The sequence below is a fragment of the Microtus pennsylvanicus genome, chromosome 17, assembly GCF_037038515.1.
Source record: "Microtus pennsylvanicus isolate mMicPen1 chromosome 17, mMicPen1.hap1, whole genome shotgun sequence".
Taxonomy (NCBI): Eukaryota; Metazoa; Chordata; class Mammalia; order Rodentia; family Cricetidae; genus Microtus; species Microtus pennsylvanicus.
Window position 1 is genome coordinate 27557569 of NC_134595.1, and position 12838 is coordinate 27570406.

At 57.3% G+C, this 12838-nt stretch overlaps 1 protein-coding gene across 1 annotated transcript; it reads right to left on the reverse strand.

Annotated features, from left to right (window-relative positions):
• Window positions 1–946: 946 nt before the first annotated feature.
• On the reverse strand, window positions 947–10561 carry Rnpepl1 (arginyl aminopeptidase like 1). Its single transcript, XM_075951397.1, has 11 exons — window positions 10049–10561; window positions 6565–6705; window positions 5816–5967; window positions 5311–5427; window positions 4859–5094; window positions 4538–4651; window positions 4057–4169; window positions 3695–3803; window positions 2661–2891; window positions 2439–2581; window positions 947–1929 (listed from the first exon to the last, which is right to left on the reverse strand). Exons 1-11 carry the CDS (start codon window positions 10559–10561, stop codon window positions 1636–1638), a joined length of 2163 nt encoding a protein of 720 aa, XP_075807512.1. The 3' UTR covers window positions 947–1635.
• Between the last annotated feature and the right edge of the window lie 2277 nt (window positions 10562–12838).

The following is a 12838-nucleotide window of genomic DNA, read 5'->3' on the forward strand; positions in this document are numbered from 1 at the left end:
GGTGCTTAAAATCAGATGCTCCCCCCCCACTCAAGCCTCCCATTATGTTTTACATCTAAGAGCGCCTCCTGCCCCCAACCCAGGCTCAGATCTGGAACACCAGACCATCCGTTTATGGCGCTACTTTGAAGGCTATGGAACCTTTAGGAGATGGGGCCTGGCTGGTGGAAATAGGTCCCTAGGGGCTGGTTTTTGAGTTATATTTGCCTGAACTGCTGTCTCCGCTGTGTAGAACTGAGGAATCCCAACAAGCCCCCACTGCCAAGCTTCTCTCGCTGCCATTCCTTCCCTGCCACTAAGGCCTAAAAAACAGCCAAAGCAAATTATTGTTTCTGCCACTGTTCCAGCAGTGAGAACAGTAGCACCTTTCTCCTGTATTTCTTCTGTAAGGTGTCGCTGCTGTTGTCTCCTCTGCCCTCTGCTGGTTGTGAGGGATGGGTCTCATTCTTGAATGGGATAGAGCCTTAGTCAGTAGAGACGGCTAACCCCATAGCTTGCCAGGCTAGAGTTCAGTCTCAGCATTCCCAACCAATCCCTGTCACTCACACCCCCCTTGCACTCTGGTTGTGGAGGTCTGGGTGCCCCAGTGCCAGAAGGCAGGGGTGTGGTCAGAGTCACAGAGGTGAAAGTCCAGAATGAAGGAGACAAACAGCCTCTTTAGGGTCCTGAAGAGGCCATGTTCAGTCAAGGTCTGATTGAGGAGCAGAGAACAAGGGGTCATCTACTGTTCCCCATTTCGGTCTCTAGGGTAGGTTCTCACCTCTCTCTCTCTCTCTCTCTCTCTCTCTCTCTCTCTCTCTCTCTCTCTCTCTCTCTCGCCGTCTGTCTATGGGGACAGGCTATGACCATGACTCCTGTGACCAGTTCTCATCTCTTTCAGCCCTACCATGGCAGCTGGGCAGGTGCAAAAGATGGGGTAGTGACAAACAGGAAGGAAGGTCGGGTCTGCAAAGTGGAGATTTAATGGGACAGTCACCGTGGTTCCTGCTGCAGTGGTCCCAGGCTGAAGCCCACAGCCTAGTGCCTCTCCGAGCAGGCAGGCACAGAGAGCACCAATGGTACCCAGGTAGCCACATGGACAGGCCTGGACTCCAGGTGCAGAGACGGAGACCTGCTTGAGAGGTCCATTCTCTCCTTCTGTTCCCTGCCCCTGCACTGATGGAATGCCTGTGTCCTTGCCCTCTGTCCACTGTCCCTCAAGCAAGTCGAGCCCTGGGGCCAGACACAGGGCTCTGCAGGAAAGCACACTTCCAGGGCCATGCATCCTGGGTCTCTGGCATGTGTAAGGCACATTGTGGTTGTTGCTGTGGGACTGCTGGGGTCACTGTCCCCAGGGCAGTGTTCAGAAGATGCTGGCTCCAGGGTGAGGCATGGCTGTCAGTGTTGAGACAGGAGGCATGGTGGGTATGGGCCAGCCCTGGGCCCCGCGGTGCAAGAGAGTAGGGACAGGGTGGGCCCTGGTCCATAGGCCTCAATGGACACAAGATCCTTTTTCCAAGCCTCTGGCCTGGTGCCAGTAGGAGGGGATTATGGTCCTGGGCAGAGCTCGTGGCCAGAGCCAAGGCGCAGTCATGGCGCCCGGACCACAGAAGGCACAATCGTGGTGTCTGGGAGGTTGAGGGTCAGTCACCAAGGCTAGGCAGACACATTGACGTCCCTGAGAGAGATGGTGCTACTGGGGGCCTCGTCCCCGAGTAGCAGGGCTGGCGAGTCTGGGTTCGTGTCTGCCTCAGCACTGCCCAACTCTGTGCTGGTTTCTGCACTGGGCTCAGCACTGGGGCCTAGTCCCTGGGACAGGATCTGCTGGATGGTTCTGCGTAAGTTGGGATGTAGCCGGCCCTGTGTCTGGTAGAAGACCTCCAGTGCGAAGGACTTGAGGGCACCGGTGCAGAGGTCCTCATACAGGGGGATGGTGTACATGCGTGACATCTGTGGAAAGCATCTGGTCACACTAGCAGGCTCCCTGTGCGCCTTCCGCCACCCAGATCCAGATGTGCCCCAGCTGCTCAGGAAGACTACAATGCCCTCATCAGTCTCACCCTCACCTCTCCCTCTGACTGTCGGAGAGTTTGGGGTGGAAGGACTGGGCAAGGAATAGGGATGCCTGAGAAGCTTGGCTGGCCCATGTACCCAGACATGGAAAGTGATGCCTACAGGCCTTAAGTCCAACTAGCTCAAGGCTGATGCCAGTGGAGACCCAAATTTTCCCCATGCTGGAGTTCAGGCCACTCTGAACTAGTTTTGCATTCTTCTCCCGTCTCACCTGTGCTGTGGCCTCTCTACTCTAACTTTTGGGTCTGTGGGCTTCCAGTCCCCTCTCCAGGACATGCCTGGTCTGCCTGAGTGGCCTGAACTCCACTCTGATGGGGTGAGATGGGCCCCTGAGGAGAGGCTGTCCCCTCCCCTCTCCCCGTCATGTCCCGGGCATGTAGCTGCACCTGGTTCTCCAGAAAACGGCGGACCCTGTGGAGATCAGGATAGTAGTCATTGCGGACAACGATCTGCAGCCAGCGGATGCGGATCTCAGCATTCATGGAGTCCAGCAGGGATGAGTAGCATTTGGACAGGCTCATCACCACCTCTGTGGGGTGGTGGGCAGGTCAGGGCTGGGCCGGAGCCACATCCCTTCCCCAGGCTACCCTGTTGACTGGGGGACCCACCCTGGGGCAACGGGGATCCATCTAGCAGTCGGTCCAGGAAGAGCGCTGTCTGGAAGGTCCTCCACTTGGAGATGTCAATGGCACTGGCTGAAGCTGTTGCTTGCTCCAGAGGCTCCGCAGTCCACAGCTGGAAGAGGGCCTCTACAGGCCGGGTGAGGCTGGACCCCTGAGACAGGTCTGGCTCAGCCAGTGGTGGGCCTGTGGCATTGAGCCAGCGCTCGAACTCCAACCCTGCAGGAAGACCAGGCCTGCGGTCCCTGCCTGGGCTGGGGAAGGGGCCACTGGAGCAGCCTGCCAGGGAGACTCCAAGCCCAGAGGGTACCCCGGGCAGGTGGTCTCTTCTAGGACCCAGAGCCCTCAAAGAATATAAGAGTTTCCCAGAAGTTTGTGCTTTCCCCTTAGAGCCCGTAGGGGGCTCCTACGCAGGACACAGGGAAGTCAGGAAGCTCGGGCTGGTCACCAGAGGATTCTCTACCTGCTACAAGCCTGTCCTGAATCCAGCACTGAGGCCAAGGAGGCTCTGCTCTGCTCTGCACCATTCAGAAAAGCACATGGACTCGGAGGACCCCTACCAATCCCACTGTGCACGTATATACCTTCCAAACTTGGGGTCACCATTCCTAGGCCTTGAAATCCTCTAGCAAACTTTAATTTCTCTCTGGATATCCAGTTCCTCCAGTGTCTCCTTTGGTCCCCAGGCCCCCGAGGAGACCCCTACTATGCATAGACAGGGTCCCAGAGCCAATCCCACCACCTTGCTGATCCTCCTCTAGGAAATTTGCATATTCTTTCCATAGCTCTTCCCTAGCATAGCTTGGCCTGCTTAGCCTAGGGGCCGCCTCTTCCAGGAAGCCCCTGTCACCCCATCTCCTTGCCATGGTCCTTTAGGTTAGGAGGTACAGACTCCCCTTTACTCTCAGGGCATCCTGACCTAGAGCCTAACACAGTGCAGTTGGGGTTGACAAACTTTCCTCCAGTCACGGATACCATCTTGTTCCCCGCCCTTGTGCCTGTAGCAGGGTAGGTGGCCTCACCTGCCCGGCAGTCCACGCTCTGCTCCTTCAGTTCAGGAAAGAAGCTCAAGAAGGAGTCCAGCAGGTCCTGGGCCACCACGCTGGTGAATTTGTATTTCTCCACATAGGCCTGTGAGATGAGGGGCAGGGCCTTAGCAGGTATGGAAGGCTGGGGTGTTTAGCTCTGGCAGAGCGGGGCTGGTACACTGAGACATCTTCTAAAGATGCGCATCACAGTCCAGGTGGCCCACAGGCCCTGCTGAAAGGGTAGGAGAAGGAGGGGACAGTGCCTCAGAAGGCCAAGTCCCTTCTTCCTAGAGAAGGGGCAAGTCTGCCAGCTGGAAGCTGTTTTGGACAGGAGGTGGTAGGGCCCATGCGCTTACTCGGAGAAAGTCATCAAAGCGCTGGGGATCTCCACAGAGCTGGGACAGGTAGTATACGAAACAGTAGCCCTTCTCATAGGTGAACAGGTTCATCAGGTGGCTGGGGTTCACTCCTGCAGGGAAACACCTTGTCTGGGATGCCACTTGACTATGTCCTTCATTTGGGGCTGGGGCGGTAGTGTGGAGCTGAGGAGTGGGCAAGGGGGAGGGCCACAGTCCCTTATATGAGTACCAGCATCCTGGGTATACAGTGGTTTGTGCTTGCTCTGCCCCGTGGCAATCAGTGCTCAGACCCTGTGGGGTTATGGCAAGCCAAGGGCACCTGAGAGGTTTTCCCTGGGGCTAAGGACACCCAGCCTGACCTTGGAAGGAATTCAGGTATGGTGATGTAGAGGGACCCCAGCAGGGCAAGTGGATAGCAGGAAAGGAGGACCTGTGGATGCCATGCATGGGTTCCCAGTGAGCCTGGAGTAGAGAGTACCTGGTTCTAGCTTGACCTGCAACTTGCTAACTGGACTGTCCTCCCCAAGAAGCCGCATCTGCCTATGCAGGGCGTCCAGGCGGAAGGCTGTCTCTAGGCAGGTGAAAGCAGCCCCTGAGTGAAGTCATAGTAGAGAGAAGGTGGCGGTCAGGGAGGTGGGAGCATCTACAGCAGGGTTGTCACACTCTACCCACCACCCAGTCCCAGAGACCGTTAGACCCTGTCAAGCTGGAGGCTAGGCAGGGCTCTGTGCCCCTTACAATTGGTACCTAAGAGGGCCCAAGGCTACTCCACCCTTGCCGTGGCTGCCCCAGATAATACCATAGGTCTCTGTGGTGATGCGGCGCTGTGCATAGGTGGCCAGGCCCTCACTCAGCCACATCTCCTCCCAAGTGGCATTGGTGACAGCATTGCCGAACCAGCTGTGGGCCACCTCATGGATGACATCAATCACCAGGAACTCATCACTCTCAAGGATGGAGGAGATGATAAAGGTGAGGCACGGATTCTCCATGGCAACGATGGGGAAGGAGGGTGGCAGGAAAACGATGTCATATCTGTGTCCATGGTTGCAAGGTGAGGAAAGGAAGGGCTCTGATCACAACTCACCAAGCCCACAACTATATTCTCCACCTGGGATGGCAGCCCAGCCCCGCAGTACCACTTTCTTCCCAGGAGACAGAGGACAGGGAACCGGGGTTAGACAAGGAGTTTCCAGTCTTTCTCTGAGGGAAAGAGTAAAGCCAGTGGCAAAGCCAGGGGACAGGACATACCTGCCCCACATGTACGGCCCGTATAGTCGCTCCGCGGCACTCAGCCACTGTTCCACAACACCGGATAGCTTGCTGGTGGCTGTGGGCAGGAGGCATGGCTCAGCCCACACACGGCTCCTGTCACAAGGCAGAGAAGGTAGGCTGAGGCAGACAAGCCTGGACCTTAGTTACCCCACTGGATCCTCCCTCTGCCTTGTCTGGCCCTGCTCCCTGGATGTAACCCTTGCCACAATAGTAGGGGAACCGCATAATAAACCCAATATCTACTCCGATCCTTTTGTCAATGAACTGAAGGAACTAGTACGGACAGGAGGGTGCATCTGGTTGTGTGGTAGCCCTGGGAGTGATGGCAGACTGCTAGGCAGGGCACTGGATGCATCATTTAATTGTATGTCTGAATGCAGTGTGTTCTCAAAGAGGTATGGTAGTCATGTGCGTGAGTTCTGGGCTCTTCCTGAGGTCCAGCTGCCCAGGACAGTGCAGCAGGATGCAGAGGGGGCTTTACCTGGGCCCAATGTCTGCTGGCTTGAGGTCTCCGGCCACAAGAGCCACGAGGTAGGCAGGTACAGGATGCTCCATGTGGAAGTGGTAGACGCCTTCCTCCTCCACGTACACGCTCCGCGTCGCACTCATCAGCACCTGTACCCCTAGTGGGGCCTGCAAGGGGCTAGGCTGAGGACTGGCAGCCTACAGGATGCAACCACCTCCCAGGAAAGGGAACGACACTTCGGAAGGATGACTCATCAGACAACTCAAGTCAGAGGACCCCGTGTCTGTGACAGGGAACCTTATGGCCCCATCAGGGAGCTCTCCATCATCCAGAAGGCACCACCACAATCCAGGTTGAGGAACCCCATATCCATAAGGAAGCCCTCACAACCTCACAGAAACTGTGTCCCCTTCAGAAGACCACACACTGGAACCCCAAATCTTCTCAGTTCAAAGTTGCCATGCTTTGGCTCTAACTCAAGAAACCCCATCAGGTTCCTGTGGATCCAGAGGTCCCGGAACCCAACTGTCAAGTATGTCCTCATTGGTGCTGTACCGTGGTCCCTGCACCCGACCTCCATAAGGCCTGTCTCTGGCTTCTCTGCATGACTGTCCCGCTAAGACAATGGCCTTTAGCAGCTGGGGTCCTAGTCTAGGCAGAAGAATGCAAGGAGGTGGGCCAGAACTCATCTGCAGGCTTGCTGTAAGCGCCAGCCTCTTACAATGCCCACAGGAGGCAGAAACAACCCCAGCCGCGATTCTGACCTTGACAACGGCTGAGTAGGTGCACTTGACGGCGGGCGTATCGAAGCACGGGAAGAAGGAGCGGTTGCACACAGAGTGGCCCTGGGTGAAGACGAAAGGCTTGGCATTGCCATAGGTCAGCTCTGGGTCCAGCCACCAGATCTGCGGGCAAGGTGAAACATAAGCACATGCTGTCACCTGGTCCAGGGCTCTTGCTGTTTTCGCTACAGGTCCACAGCTGCTCCTGCAGGCTTCACCTGCCCGCCTGGCACACTCACTCCCCTCCCCTGGCAGGAACTGTCAACCCAGTTTGTGTGTGCCAGACACACCAAGCAACCTTGTTCCAGACAGGAGGCCACATGTCTGGAGCTGGCCCACGGTATCTCCCAGAACTGCCTAAGAAAAGAGGAAAATGCCCACCATGGTATTAGCTGAACTTCTAAAGGGGAACTGAGGAACAGTCAGAGTGCCTGGGTTCAAATTCCCACAGGTTGGTAGCTAATCTGAATTTAGGAACAGGGAAACATGGGAAACAAGTGCTTCCTTACATGGGCATAGAGGGGCATAGAGGGGCGTAGAGGGGTCAGTCCCAGTGCTGGCCAGAGCGGAGGCTAGATATGGAGATCTGATATGACAGGAGTGTTAAGGGGAAGGCCTCCAAGATCAGTGCACAGGCTGTGGCAAAGAGCAATCCCAGTAACTGCTGCCACCCGCTCTGCCCGCCCTCTAGGTCCCTGGCCTAGCCAACCTCCTTCCCAGCCATGGCTGTTGAGACATTCTGAATCTTCAGATGTCCAGACCAGGTCCCGCCCCACTGAGGAGTTCCAGCTACAAAGCAGTGTCTGCCCCACGCTACCCCTGCTAGGACAGCAGGAATGTTGAAACAAAGTGAATGTTTCGTTCTGGTGATCAAGGGCATATGGGTCCTCTCAGGAATACAGATAGGAAACACCCCCGACACTTCTTCACGAGTGGACAAGTGTTCTGCCAAGGCTGCCTGTCATTACGAGGAACAGAGCCAAGAGTCAGCGGGGCAGACCCCTGATGAGGGATAGTGGTGAGGCTGCTTGTTCCGCAGACCTCGTGTGTGTGGGGAGTCATCCATCCCAGACCCAGAAAGAAATGCCTGCTTTCAGACCCCAGAGCTGTGTGGAATGCCTGTCCCCACAGACCCCAGGCCAGGGGCCTTGACTGCCTACTCTAGAGCTGGGGACGAAGGTAAGTGCTTGCCCACAGACCCCAGACAGGGGGTGGTGGCAGTGGAAACTGCCACAGACCCTAGGATCTGGGGTACTGTCTTCATATTGACCCTAGATGTGTCTTTCCCAAAGACCCAAGAATTGGGGAGTAATGCCTTGCCCCACAGATCCGGGAGTATGCCTAATCCACAGATCCTAGACCTGGGAGAGATCCCTGTCCCAACAGATCTAGAGACGGATGCTGCCCCACAGACTCAACACCTAGGAGGCTTCCTGTCAGAGTGGGTTGCTTGCCATGTAGTCAGGTCTCTGCCAGCATTTATGGATTTCTTCCAAAGTCTGTCTGCCCCATCACTGTCTTCTCCCCACAGCAAATTTCCAGATGTGTCTTCCTTTTCTGCTGGGGAACTAGTTCCAAAATGTAGCCTCCAGGGCCTAGGACCCAGGGACCTGAATGTAGGATTGTCCCTGCAGTGGATCCTGTTGAGAGCGGGTTCTTGATCCACTTTTGGAGAACATACTCCCAAATGCTCTTCAGTCTCTACCTCCTCCCCTTATACCAGCTACACTTCAGGGGCAGTACAACCCGCTTCTCTTCCACTGAACCCCCAGGCTCTGCCTACCTCTCACCCTATGTAGTGGGCAGGCTGCCTTTCCCAGACATCAGAGGGATGGAATGGACTGAGCCCTGCCCCAAAGGTGGAAGGCTCCTGTCCCAGAGCACAGCAGCTGATTGATGGATAAGGAATGGGTCAACCAACTCAGATACTGAAGGGCAGGAAAAAAGCTGTTCCTGTAGGGGTGGGAAAGAAGGGCTGGGGTGCAGAGGAGCCCTAGAATCTGTAGCACCTCCAATCTGCCGCCCCTGGAGTAGGGTCTCCTGCTACATCCTCACTAAGCACGGGGCAGACATGGATGTAAGCCCTGAGCCACTCAATGCTCAGGTGCAACAAACAGTAGGTGCCTGAGGTTAGGGGCCAATCTGCTTCCACGGGTGTGGGTGAGCTTTGTCCCTCTGGAGGCCCTGTCCATGAGGACCCTGCAGTGCGTCCCTGTCCGGAACAACCACAGCCCCACACATCAGGGCCACCCTTGCCCACTAGCCTTGTCTACTGCAGTCCAATGAGGGCTCCGCTCCCACGTCTTTGCTGTCAACGAGCAGAGCAAGCACATATGGTACATATTCGCAGGTAGAAGCCAGGAAGCAGCCTGCCCCTCAGTTTTCATCAGACGTGCTAAGAAGCAGTCCCAGTACCTGCAGAGGCCCCACAGGACCACGGCAGACAGAGGGCGAAGCCCTGCAGACCAGGTGGCAGCATGTGGCAGGGACTCTGGGAAGAGGTGGCACGTGCCAATCAAAACTCCCGAGAAGGGTGCAGGAAGCCCGCAGATGTGAATCCCATCTGGTCTTTTGCTGCCCAGAGGTCACCTTGTTCCTTTGCGGCCACTGGCCTGTTTATTCGTGCTCCCCAGGTAGTGGCAGATGGACTTTCCAAGGGCCCTGCAGAGCTGCCTGTGTGCTATGTAGCCATGGCAGATGTCACATGAGCACTCTACTGCCTGGGGAGCTGGAGGGAGGCATCGTGCCTCTGGAGTCAAAGGTCCTGCTCCAGTCTGCAAACCCACTGGTTGTGGTGCCACGGCCTTTGCCCGACATTTTGCTTTCCCATCAGGGCCTGTGGGATGGTGGGCACCCTGTACAGAAAGCCTCGGTAGAGCGCTGTGTGTCTACTGGGAGGTGGGGCGCACCTGCCCCAGCATGTCACAACCCAGCTCGGGGAGCAAAAAGCCCAAGCATCACAGGCTACAAAGGAAGGCCTCTGTGCCACCTACTGTCTCTCATTCCACCTGTAGAGAACAGAGCCGGGTGTCCTCAAGTCATCTGAAGGGCCAGGTCATAGGCTGACCCTTCTGTAGCAGACACTCCCAGAAGATCCCTCAGTACTGGAATCTTACAGCTGGCTTAGCAAGGGGCCACCAGAAGCTGCTCTTGTACCCAGATAGGGGCGTAATCCCTGATGGGAAGTCCCCCCCAGCCCCAAGAAACATGCTATTGAGTAGCTCTACTGTCCACCGGGGCTGGCCCTGGGGCTCCACTCAAAGGTCCCAAGAACTTGCAGGCAACATCTGGGAATTACCGTGGGTACCTGGGGAGGACTCCAGGGCCAGGCTGCCCCTCGCTCCCCTGCAGGTGTCCCAGAAGCAGGGTGCGGATTAACATCACCTGACCCGGCAGTAAAGCGAGGGGTGCCTGCAGAGCCCCGCCGACCACCCACCGGCCCGACGCCCACCCGGGCGGGACTCACTGCGGGGGCGTCCGTGGAGGTGTAGCGCAGGATGACCTGGAAGGGCTGGTGCGCCTGCAGTTCGGGTGGCAGTGTGACTGTCAGCGAGGAGCCATAATCGGTGAATGGGTCCAACCTGAAGGCCAGAGGGCAACCGGCGGACTCCGCGTCAGACGTATTTGCGAAAGCGGGCAGCGGGGGCCCCAACCCGGGGACAGGAAAGGCGAAGGTGCAGGGCAACTCGGAGGCGGCAGGGGCGCGGCGGAACGAGACCGAATGCAGGCGCAGGGCCGGGTGCGCGTCGAGCACGAGCGCGCGGGGCGCGGGCCGCAGCGCGCACAGCTCCAGTACGAGGCAGCCGGCCAGTTCGCGCGCCTCGGGCCGCAGCTCCAGGCCGAGCTGCAGGTGGCGGAGGCGGAAGAGCTGCGCGCTGGAGGCCGAGGCCACGTCCAGGGCGGGCGGCGGCTCGGGCGGCGGGCGGGCGGGTGCCGCTTCGGCACCGGGCGCCTTGCGGCAGCAGCACTGTGCCGCCATGGCCACCGGCGCTAGGTGAAATCCATGGGCGGCGGCCGCTGCAGGCCGCGGGCAGTGGGCGAGGGACCCCGGGCGGCGGCGGCGGCCTTGGCGGTGGCGGCTGCGGCGGGGCGCGGGCACAACAGGAAGTCGCGCCGGGAGCCGCCCGGCCCGGCCCCGCGCCGTGCGCCGCCCCGCTCGGGCTGGGCTCGGCCGCCGCCGGGGGCGCTGTGTACGGCCCCGGGGCCTGTGCGCCGGAGCGGTGCGAGCGGTGCAGCGGAGAGCGAGACTGGAACACCCGGGGCGGCTGCGCGTCCTCAGCTTGCGCTCTGCGCTCGCTCGTTACGGCTCGGAGGACAGCCTTGGAGGCGGGACCGTCGCTTTCCCAGGGACGCCGGCGGCACCTTGGCAGTCGGTCCTCTTACTTCGGGAACGATTCTTGTGGTTCCGCTGACGCGATTCCCTCGTGAGTCCTCCGGTTGGTTTGTACCGTGGCCAGGTGGTGCCGAGCGGCTCGGGAAGACGCGAGGCTGTCAAGTACAGAGCCCATGCAGGTGTGGCTATTTAGATCCAAATTAAGCTTAAAGAGACGCTGTCAGTTGCAATGGCCATGTTTTAGGGTCGACTTTATTGCTGTAGAGGTGTGTGTGTGTGTAGTAGAGATAACACTGCTGAACGCAGTTCTGTCTCAGCTCCAATCTAAGGGGCTGCAGGAACATGTTAGGCTAGAGCAGCAAGGCTACTCAAAGGTTGAGCCGTCCAGTACAGGACCAAGGTGGACAGAGGTGTCCTGCCATCTACGGCAGGAGGCAGGCATAGATTCTGAAGGAGAGGGGCTTCCAATCTCCCCAGACGTAAATCAAGTGGCCCTGCCCACCTTCCACAGGTGAGAGGCACAGGTCAGTGGTGAATAAGCCACAGGTGCAGCATAAACACTGAAACATGGCTTCCTTTAGCAGTAGCCCCTCACGTCTTTGTGTGCACTCTTAGCTGGCAATCCATGGGGCCCCCATTTCAGACTCCGGAAGAACTCCAAGGCTCATGCTGTGACCCTGAGGCAAGGATGAGAGGGAGAAAGACTGGGCTTGGTGGAAAGCACTTGGCATTCCAACAGTCGGGAGACAAAGGCATCGGATGTTCACAGTCATCCTTGGCTCTATGTGGAGTGTGTGAGGCCAGCATGGGGTACTGACATCCTGTCTAAAAAATAAAGAGTGAAGAGACCTGGCGTTAAGGTTACTGCCACTTTCTGGTGTCCAGTGGCCTGTCCACCAGGCTATCCTAGAAGACATTCTCAATCCCGATGGCCTGGGTTCCTTTTGTCCTTCTTGATGTAGATTGTAGGGTTCTCTCAAATTGGACCCCCAGGGTTTGGGGTTATATCTGTCTGGTTCTGGTGATACTCCATTCCACAAACAGAAGGGGTGATGTGGGGACAGCCTTGACCCAGCTATTCCACTTCTAAGAGTGGGGCTGGATGTGCCTCCACCCCGTGTTTACATAAGGAGCCAACACACTTCTTTCGAGACCAAGAGGACAATTTGTTTGGTGGAGTCAGGAGACTGACTGCAAACTCCAAGCCCTCAAATGGTGTCCAGTCAAAGACCCTGTCCCTCTAACACTGATAAGCTACCTTGAGTGTCCCCTTGTGGTTTCAGTCAGTGTTATACCCCAAGCCCCAGAAGAAAAGTGTTTGGCAGGGGTGGGGGTGGGGTGGGTGTCCTATCCTCCCTGGGGCAGAGGTTTGAAAGTGGGGTCATGCCAAAACTACAGGCATGGTGGAATAAAAAGCACCTGGTATACTCCACAGATATCCTTCCAGCTGACCTGGGCAGTATGTCCCTTGCATGTTTGTCACCTTTAGGTGACCTGACTCTAGTCATTAGGTTAGGAAGTATGCCCTGTCCTGGTGGGAGGGCAGTGGCCTCTCGGAAGGTGTTGTGAACCAGGGGTTGGCTATGCACACTGGGGGTGGGGGGACCTGGGCCTGGAGCCTTGTTCTCTGCAAGTCACTGTAGCCACAATGGCTGAGTGTGTGTGTGTGTGGGGGGGGGAGTAGCAGTGGCTCCTTTAAGGAATGAACATATGGGACCTGGTGGAGGAAGCTCGGTGGTCAGATGAGCCAGCTTGTGCAGCAGTCCTGGCATGGACAATGCCAGCTGATCACACCTTTAGGGCTAGGTATTCCCTCAAAGTGTAGCGAACACTTTGAACCAGTGACTGCTGAAGGATTTGTTCATTACAGTCAGAAACTAGAAGTGCGGGGTCAGGTGGGGGAGGCAGTGCTCGCTAGCACCC

Excerpts from the sequence above, each read along its gene's own strand:
- Rnpepl1 (XM_075951397.1), bottom strand. The coding sequence starts at position 10,561 with ATGGCGGCACAGTGCTGCTGCCGCAAGGCGCCCGGTGCCGAAGCGGCA. Across the intron at positions 5,968-6,564 it reads CCTACTCAGCCGTTGTCAAG|GCCCCACTAGGGGTACAGGT; the intron begins GTCAGAATCGCG and ends AGCCCCTTGCAG. Across the intron at positions 5,095-5,310 it reads GGGCCGTACATGTGGGGCAG|ATATGACATCGTTTTCCTGC; the intron begins GTATGTCCTGTC and ends CCATGGACACAG.